This window comes from Quercus robur, chromosome 5 (assembly GCF_932294415.1).
Source record: "Quercus robur chromosome 5, dhQueRobu3.1, whole genome shotgun sequence".
NCBI lineage: Eukaryota > Viridiplantae > Streptophyta > Magnoliopsida > Fagales > Fagaceae > Quercus > Quercus robur.
In genome coordinates this window covers 82,334,688-82,344,735 of record NC_065538.1, presented here as the reverse complement: position 1 = coordinate 82,344,735, position 10,048 = coordinate 82,334,688, and the positions used below count along the sequence as shown (strand labels likewise).

Below are 10,048 nucleotides of genomic sequence, written 5' to 3'. Positions count from 1 at the left end.
GACAAGGCACCCCAGTCCAAGAATCCAGCAAACCACCATTGCTTTAAATTTTCCATGCTTTTAACAGAAATTTTGAAAAATATTATTACATAGTTTGAAATTTATAATATTCTAAAGAAATTCAACTCTCTTTTGAATCAATCAATGTAACAAAGATTAAGCACAAACCTCAAGTCTTATTGGAGCCTCATTGTTATCATTAGCCATGAATACTCCCCTATAAAAATCAGAAAACGATAAAAGACAGACCGCGGAGTATATATATCTTTATGTATATATATTTTATATAGTTATAGAAAGTTAGAAACACTTTATGTTTATTTGAATTTTTCAAAAATAAATAACAATTGTGAAAATATTTTAAAATAAATATTGAGTCAAAGCATTTTATACAATAAAATATATATTTTTCCAAGGATTTTTTTTCCCCTCCCAACACATTAATTATAGGCAGGAATGTCTCCAACATGCAGATAGTCATTGACACCGGGAGTCAAACATTGAAACCATGCATAGTCCCTGAACTTTTGCACTAATCAAACTTGGAAAAATGAAAATTTATCATTATTTTTCCGATAAATCAAGCAAGATTTTAGGAAATTAGCAACAGCATCAAAGATGAAACACAGTTACAACCACAAACAAGTTACAGACAGGGCTACCAGCCTACCATCAACAATTACACCAAAGCAACGTGTCCACGTGGAGAGAACAAATACACAACAATCAGGGGCGTAGTCAGGAATTTTTACATGGGGGGCCGATTCGGACCATGAAGGTTGAAATTGACGACGATGAGTATCATCGTTGTATGGATAGTCTATATTTTTAGGTTGATATGGACTTTCTTTGAGATAACCTCGTCGGATTTCATCTTGTTTGTTGATAGGGAATTCACATATTTGTTTACGTGATCCTGGATCACGATCTTCTCTTCAGATTGAATTCTTCAACATTTGGAGGGGTCAGGGTGTTCATCAGGCATCGAAGTATCAACATTTGTTTCTACAGCCATAGGTGTCCTAATTTCTGAATTGCTAACATCTTTTTTCTTAAAGAATGCATCAATTGTTTTTCGTTTGCTTATAATTCTTTTAGCTTTAAGAATATGAATCAAAAATTAACCTGAAAAGAAGTTTAAAAAATAAAATTTTAATTAGAAATTTTTACTTAGTTATATGAATGTTATTCATACTCAAGAAAAAACAAAATTTCCACTATAATTTAAACATACAACCCATTTTTAATACGACTTTAATTAATAATAACCCCTCAAACAAAAACAAAAATTAAACACATAAGTATTGGTACACAACATAAACCAAACAATTTAACAACACCCACGGCCACATCTACAGCCACATGATATCTAACTAATCAAAAATAGGTAATAAATCAAAACAATTTTACCTTAGAAACTTTGTCTTCACAAAGTGCAAAGATGAGTCACCCATGTGGCAATGCCTATTGTCTCTGCCTGAATGCCTATTGTCTCTGCCTGACTGCCTCCAACTTTAGATATTCCCTTCAAGACCCATCACAAACAATCTCCCCATGCCTTCAATCATGTATTTCTCTAAAAATCTATGAAAATATAAAGAGCATGTGAATATTTAGGTGTAGATAGTTGAGAAAATAAAAAAAAGACACTGAAAAGAGATGAATGTCTAATACTTAAGAAAGAGAAGAAAACTCACTAGTCACCAAGTTCCAAAACTAAAGCTGATGAAGAAAGAAAAAATTGGTTAGGATTTTTTTTTTTTGGGACTGTGAGTACAGAGGATGGGAGTTTTGGGGGCTGGTAGGTAGACAACGGTACCAATGCAAATGAAAGTGTATCAAAGAAGACAAAACAAAAGAATAAGAAGTAAAGAAAGGGATTTCGTGGGTCAGTGGGTGGATTTTTTGAGATGAAGAGAAAGTGAAGTTTTGTTTTTAATGCTTGGACTTGAGCGGGCTAGCTAGTTTTATTTGGAGTACATAAGGTGATAAGGCCTAAAACTAAAACTGGGCTTGGGAGAATAGTTGAGAATTGGGCATGGGGGGCCGACTGTCCAATATTGGGAGGCCCAATTTTTTTTTTTCTACCTGCTCTAATGGAATTTTTTTTTTTTTTTTTTTTTTTTTTTTTTTTTTTAAGGGGCCGGGGCCCCCAAGCCAGTACGTGGCTCCACCCCTGACAACAATCAACCAAAAAATAAGCAGGAAACTAACCATACAGACTGAAACAAAACAGCAGGTATGTTGTGAACCATGAGAGAGAGAGAGAGAGAGAGAGAGAGACCTTATCAAGTGTACTAGGAAAAGAAATGTTTTTGGAACTTAAAAGAATGAATTAGAGTGAAGGGTCTTTGCCTTTTATTAAGATAGGATTCAAGACTGGCTGTCAATGACAAAATATAGTACATAGTACATACTATTGGATTAAGTAAAACGTGAAGGGTATGGAATGTACACACCTAAAAGTGAGAAGCGTAAAATGAAGACTAGAAGAAGAAACACATGGCTTGAACGTGTCAAGAAGATGAAAGTATAACTTCATTCTTCCTGTTAGTATTTACATTAGTCTAGCAAACTAATGTAGTACATTCACATTACTTATACTTCACACATACGGTGTCTAAATAAGGCTTCCTATTGTATAGCATATATACAGAATATATAGTTTATTCTCTCAGCCTTTTTGTCTTTATATTGTTAACACTTCCATAAGTGTCAAGAGAAAGCTTGGTCAGTTACTAAGGCAGGCTTCTTTTTTTTTTTTTTTTTTAATTTTTATTTTTTTAAGACAAATTAAGGAATATGAAGATGCCCTCTACTGTTCTACCTCTTACATGCAGAAGAGAGCATGTTAGATAATAGGGCAACTACCTACCAGAAAAGCAGGTCGGTGTAAAATATATATATAGATATATATATATATATATATATATGGAAATTTGAATTTGTGCAACCAATATAAAAGGCATATATGAGTAACTTGACAGCATCACAAGAGCATTCGCATCCATTTGTGCATACAATTTTATTTATTTTATTATATAAGAACTTACCTTTTCTATTTTATATATTCAATTTTTAAAACATCCCATACTAAATTATCTATTTCATACTATATTTTATTTAAATATTAAATTTTATTAATTTTTAAAATTGTTTCTCTTTTTTTATTTATAAAAACTATCATTCACTCTTTACTGTTATTCTTAAGATACGTAAATAAAGAATAAAAAAATAAATATAAAATGAATAATATCAATGTAAATTTACACAGTTATTATAGTAAGTTTGTAAATTTAACTACACAATTCTATAATCACTGACGTGATTCATTTTTAAGCAAAAATATGCAAATTTTACATATTTTTCAATTATAAGCCTACTGGTCAATCACTTATACTTGGACTAATTTATTAGTTTTAGCTTAAAACTGATTTAGTCATAAAAAATATAGTTTAGAGTTCTAAAGTGTTATTAGGATTGCTTTAGCATCTCTCAAAGTACATTTTAATTAAAGATGCAATTTCACATAGACTCCCAATTTGAAGAGACGATTTCAAAAAGTGTATTTTCATATAAAGGTAAAAATGTATTTTACTCCCTCTTAGTTTGTGTTTATTGTCAATTGATCCCTTTTTCTTTCAAAATTAATTGTCAATTAATTTACACCGTTGACTTTGAGAACAGATTCAATTTGAGCCATCCGTTTAAAACTTTAGTTTGTCAATATTTCACCATTAACATCCTCAGCTTTATTATTTTTCATCATTAATTAAAGAGAGAAGAAAAAAAAAAAACCCAGTTCAGGCTAAGAAGAAAGGGGTGGGTTGAATTTTCTGTTCATCTTAATTTGTTCCTTCCCTTATGTTTTAAGATTTCTAGAGTATCATATTGATGAATAGGTTAGTTCTGTTCATGCCACATGATATGGGTGATATCGAAGGACGAGTTTTGATGGTCAATTTCTATCCTTTTCCATACGGATATAATTGTGTTTTGTTAATTTTGTATGGACATTTGTGTATAAGTCAAGACATATATAGTGGTATACTTCATACTTGTGTGCATTGGTTGACCCTCTCTCCATGCTTCATGTAAGAAAGATGAGGTCCATACATATATTCCTCTTATATGGCTTTTCACTTTTTTTTTTTAGTTGCCAACCAGAGTGATCCTATAGATGGTAGATATATGTGAATTGACATTCTTATTCGTTAAGAGGATCTATAGACTATAGTTTGGGATATTTATGATCTGTGTATAGTTGGATTAAGATTGGTTGTGTCATGTGTGTAAGACAAGCATATATATAAGACCCATGGGAAAAAGATGACTTTTATTACCCCAATATATATAAGGAGAATTTTTTAAAATTGGCTTCAAGGTCAATAAATAAGGCCAATTTTTTTTAAGGTTAATATGTATATGGCTTTGTTTGTTGTTGTTTTTGGGTTCAAAGTCAATAATTTCATCAAACTTCTATAACTTGCCCTCATTATAACTAGTCACAGACCCACATATTGCGCGTGATAATTTTTTAGATAAAATATTATTTTAATCCCTAGACTTTATAAAGAGTTTTTTTTTTTTTTTTTTTTTTTTAAATAAAAAAAGTTTTATCATATTTTTCATAATCTTGTCTATAACATTTTTTACCATTATCATATATTCATTGGTTGATGATTTGCATAACATAGACATTAAATAAGAGGTAGAACTATTCATTAAATTTTTTAAAGTCATGGTGTATGAAAATTATGATTTTACATATATATATATATATATATATATATATATATAACTTCCCTAGTTAGAGTTTGATTAGTTTTAAGTTTAAATTTTGTATTATTATATTTAATTGTTGATTAATATTTTTTTTTTGGAGAGGGTTTCAACTTATGACGTCCGCTCCTAATGATAGCTCATTATCATCAGACTAAAACACCAATCAGTTTTTGGTATAGGCGAGAATTGAACCTCAGATCTCTTATACAACCATAAAAAAATTTACTAGTTGAGCTAACTGGAACCCACATTGTTGATTAATATTGATTTAATTAAGTGAATGTAATGATTGATTTTATTGCATTATAAAGTTTTCAATGTCCTCCGTATAGCCATTTCTATTTTATTTCTTACTCCTCTTGACCACCTTTTTATTTTCCAAATAACGGATTAATTAACGTTTGATTTTTTTTTCCCCTTGGTAGTTGTAAATTTTATAGTTATCAATAAGAAATAGACATCATGGATGGCTTAAATAGTTATAGATGTAGTTATACAGATGAAGTAATTAAGTGGATGTAATGGTTGGTTTAAGATTGGTTGTGCAAAAGACAAGCATAGAAGATCCTTGTTGAATAATATTTTAGAAGAAATGGATGAATTTCCACTTGCTAAAATTGTTTGTTGCTAAAATATCTAAATTTTCACATTCACATATTTTTCATAATTAAGTGAATGTAATGGTTGGTTTAAGATTGGTTGTGCATAAGACAAGCATAGAAGATCCTTGTTGAATATTGTAAAAGAAATGGATGAATTAAAATGCTTAATCAATAATATAAGGCCATTAATGTACTAAGATTTGATTGGTGAGTCAATCCTTTCATCAAGCCAGAACAACTTGCTCTAATTATAATTATAAGAACAGTTTTACAATCAAATGAGGCAACTGGATTTCTTCAATAATAGCATTATGGACTTGTCACTTTAAAAGTGGCCATGACCTATTAGCCACAACCAATCAAGAGAAACACCTGCAAATATACCGTTTAAAAGACACAACACGAGCATATTACCCAAGGCATTTTGCTCAGGTCCCTGCAAAACCAAAATACTTTTATTAGGAGCCTGTGACAAATGTTAAATGTGCTACATATTGTGAACAATTATATCCACTAACCTTGTAGCCTTTAGGTGCTATTGTGAGGACGCAGACAGTGAGGTAACCATTGGATATTCCCAGGAAGGATGTGAGAATGATCATCCATCCTTGGTCACCATATTTTGCTGTGAAGTAGTATGCTGGGATGAGTAAGAAGCGAGAAAGAACTGCAATCATAAGACCCTTTCTAGATTCTATCTTCAGGCATTGCACAAGTGGAATGTATCTTGCTAAGAAATCCCAGACATTGAACATGGTGATCAGAACAAGTGGGTACCTGAAAGATCAAAAGCCAAACGATAAAGTAATATGGAGAAAAACTACCTGATAAGATTTTCAATACATCATTTATTCAAAGCAAAGGTCATGTTTTTCCAATCGGCTTGACATAGTATGGCTATTAATTTTTCAGTATAAAAGTACATGCAAAATTCGTTTTAAGCAATAAAAATTGTTTGCTTGTGATGGACCTAACAAAAATATGATAGCAATGAATTACATCCATGTCATCTAATTACAACAACTAAAAGTATAGGGAATAAGTATTGAATTTAAGCTTGTGATCTACATTTTTTCCAAATAGCAAACAGATGTGATGATATTGTTCTGAGAAGGTGCAAAATGAAGAAATGAAGCTTTTCATTTACAGCCTCACTTGATGCTTTGCAAAATGGATTTGGGACAAAATATTACCATCTTGTTCCATGTTATGATAAAATACCCCCCTAGTCACACTTTCTAGTAAATGAATACTTACCATGAGCCCAATTGGTGTGCTCCTGTATTTTCAAATATGAATCCAGGGAAAATTGACAATGTCATTGCATAGATCAGGAACAGGTCCAATGCATAATCAATGTTCTGAAAGAAAAGTTGTTTAATGCTCAATCGTTGTTGGGGTGTGGCATTCCCTTCAACCTGTGAAATTTTTTTAAATGCTTGTTAGTGATTTGAAAGCTTATAATATCCTTGAACTTCATGCATCATGAGATGAAAGGGAGTGTTGCAATACTTCTTGGTTTGCTTCCACTTGGATTCCAGCAGCAGCAAGGTCGGATGATACTGTTTTTGATCCTTCTGAAGCTGCCTTTGAGCGGTAGTACACCACTATTGGCAAGCTAGGGAAGTATGAGGCATAGAGAATAAAACAGAGAAACGTGATGAACGTTGAGATTGCTAGGAATAACACTGCAAATGAAAGGAATAAAAATAAATTATCGTTGATAGAAGTTTTATAATACATTTTAAACTCAAGTTAGATATTGAAGTGTCAAATTTTTGCAAGCGGTGCTATGCGGACCCATTTGGTAATTGTTTACTAGTCCAGTTTATAAAAACAGCTTAAAGCTCCATTTTTGTATCTTCTAAATTCTCATGCTGACCTTTAAAATTATGATCACTATAGAATATGAGAAAAGCATATAGAATAGGACAAAATCAGAACATAAAACATCATGTTCTGTTCTCAGTATGGCACTCACTAACAAAAGTAATGAGTAGAACCAACATTTTTCTTCAACATTAAAGAAAATTTACATACAAGCCCCTTTGCGAAGACCATTATCAGATTTCTCAAATGCTGCTTTTGTGAGTAGCCTCAAAACAGAAGTTAGAGTCCCTGCTGCAGCCCAACCAGCAAGAAAGGACTGCAGAACATAGTACTATTCTGTATTAGTATAACAAGATGATAGGAAAGTAACAAAAACAGAATGAACATTAAAAGAACTCTCAGCAGAATTAACCTGGACGAGTTCAGGGAGCATGAAAGATAATTCACCCACCATTCCACCTTGAACATTGGCAGATGCAACTCCAATAAAACAAACAATTACACATATTCCAATATAAGGGCCAACTCCTCCTTTCCCAGATGTGGCTAAGTCCAACTTTCACAGCAAGTGAAAGAAAGGTGAAACCAAATTTGTTAGACTCAATGATCAGAGAATTGATATGAAATAAGTATCATGAGGTACACAAATCAGATGGTGCAATGTAAGATTGAGTAGGGAATATTACGAAGTATCAGCACTACTTACAACTAGGAGTGACAATGTACTTGCAAAGAAGAGAGTGTATCCTATTAAGTTCCGCCATCTAGTATTGATCTTTGCCTCTTTGTAAGTTAGTACTGCTGTTGTTGCAAATGCAAATGGTTGATAAATAAGGGTAAGCACCCTTGAAGGGTGGTATCGCTTCAAAGGAAGAGGAAAATTTTATCAGACCAACTAATTTGAAAAAGATATACAACTGTAACATTTATTTTCTCTGTAACCCTGCTGAAGGAGAAAATATTCTATCAACTGGGAAGTCAATGAGGGTTAAACTATCTTGTGAACTTGAAAAGATGCATCAACAATTGTAAACCCTCAGAAACTAACTTATTGCAAATTAATAATCAAGAAATTTTAACTCTTCCTTAATTTTCCCAAAATTGAAGAATATATACTATTAATTTCTTTAGATCCAATATGGATAACATGAACAAAAATTCTCGGTCATGTTAAGAGTATTCCACTTTATACTCCAACAAGTGGAGTATGCTATGTATCTTTTTTTTTTTTTTAAACTAGGAATATTTTATAAGAAAAGAAATAAGTACATGTGACAGATTGTGATTGGTGGAGTATAGAACGGAGCATAAGATTTTTATTCATATAAGGCAATCTTACTCATATTCTACTAAGAATGAGGTTAATTTGTACAGTGGTTCTCTACAGATCATAGCCACATCAAGGAGTATTTTCTCATTTGAAATTGTACCTTATCCTGCCAACTGCCAAGTGTAATTTGATTCATAGTAAGGTCCTAGACTAATTTTATATTCCTAGGTCAGAAAATAGACAATACGCACTTAATAAAAGCAAAACAAATTAACTGTCTACTGACTTGCATTTTGCTCTAAAAGCAAATGGAAAGTAACATAAGTTATGAATAGCTTACCGGAAACAAGTTATAGTAGTAATCTCCTATAGTCAGCAAACTGTTCCAAGAGACAAGGCACCCCAGTCCAAGAATCCAGCAGACCACCATTGCTTTAAATTTTCCATGCTTTTAACAGAAATTTTGAAAAACGTTATATTTCAATTAGTTTGAAATTTCTAATATTCTAAAGAAATTCAACTCTCTTTTAAATAAATCAATGTTCAAAGATTAAGCACAAACCTCAATTCTTATTGCAGCCTTACTATTACCATTAGCCATGAATACTCCCCTATAAATATCAGAAAACAAAGTAAGACGCAAGGTATATATATCTTTATGTATATTTTACTTAGTTATAGAAACACTTTATGTTTATTTCAATTTTCAAAAATAAATAAAAATTGTGAAAATATTTTAAAATAAATATAGAGTCAAAGCAATTTATATAAAATAAATCTTTTCCAACATGCAGATTGTCATTGACACCGGGAATCAAACATTGCAACCATACACAGTCCCTGAACTTTTGCACTAATCAAACTTGGCAAAATGAAAATTTATCAATATTTTTCTCGATAAATCAAGTAAGATTATAGGAAATTACCAACAACATCCAAGAGGAAACACAGTTACAACCACAAACAACATACAAACAGGGCCATCACCAACAATTACACCATAGCAACCCCCCCACATGGAGAGAAGAAATACACAACAATCAACCAAAAAACAAGCAGGAAAAACTAACCATACAGACTGAAACAGCAGTTATGTTGTGAACTATGAGAGAGAGAGAGAGAGAGAGAGAGAGAGAGACCTTATCAAGTGTACTGGGAAAAGCAAATGTTTTGGAACTTAAAAGAATGGATTAGAGCAAAAGGGTCTTTGCCTTTAATTTAATAAGATAAGATTCAAGACTGGTTGTCAATGACTACATAGTGCATACTAATGGATTAAGTAAAACGTGAAGGTATTGGAATGTACGTACTTAAAAGTGAGAAGAGTAAAGTGGGCATAGAAGAAGAAACACATGGCGTGAACGTGTCAAGAAGATGAAACTGTGTAACTTCATTCTTCTATAAGTGTCAAGAGAAGCTTGGTCAGTTAAAAAGACAGCCTCTACGGTTCTACCTCTTACATGCAGAAGAGAAGGTGTTATAGATGATAGGGCAACTACCTAGTGGTGTGAGAAAAGCATTATATGAGAACAGCTAGGCGGTAGTATATATAGGGAAAATT

At 32.1% G+C, this 10,048-nt stretch overlaps 1 protein-coding gene across 1 annotated transcript; it reads right to left on the bottom strand.

Annotated features, from left to right (window-relative positions):
* Positions 1–5,573: 5,573 nt before the first annotated feature.
* LOC126729195 (equilibrative nucleotide transporter 3-like) lies at positions 5,574–8,929 on the bottom strand. The gene is made up of 8 exons (XM_050434880.1): positions 8,828–8,929; positions 7,924–8,079; positions 7,630–7,773; positions 7,428–7,533; positions 6,900–7,075; positions 6,645–6,805; positions 5,906–6,164; positions 5,574–5,823 (listed from the first exon to the last, which is right to left on the bottom strand). Exons 1-8 carry the CDS (start codon positions 8,915–8,917, stop codon positions 5,713–5,715), a joined length of 1,203 nt encoding a protein of 400 aa, XP_050290837.1. The 5' UTR covers positions 8,918–8,929; the 3' UTR covers positions 5,574–5,712.
* Positions 8,930–10,048: the final 1,119 nt, after the last annotated feature.

What these genes read in the sequence shown, in the direction of transcription:
- LOC126729195 (XM_050434880.1), bottom strand. Translation starts at nt 8,917, where the DNA reads ATGGTGGTCTGCTGGATTCTTGGACTGGGGTGCCTTGTCTCTTGGAAC. An exon ending in GTACATTGTCACTCCTAGTT is followed by an intron (nt 7,774 to 7,923) that starts GTAAGTAGTGCT and finishes TTGCTGTGAAAG; the next exon opens with TTGGACTTAGCCACATCTGG. An exon ending in GCACACCAATTGGGCTCATG is followed by an intron (nt 6,165 to 6,644) that starts GTAAGTATTCAT and finishes TTGATCTTTCAG; the next exon opens with GTACCCACTTGTTCTGATCA.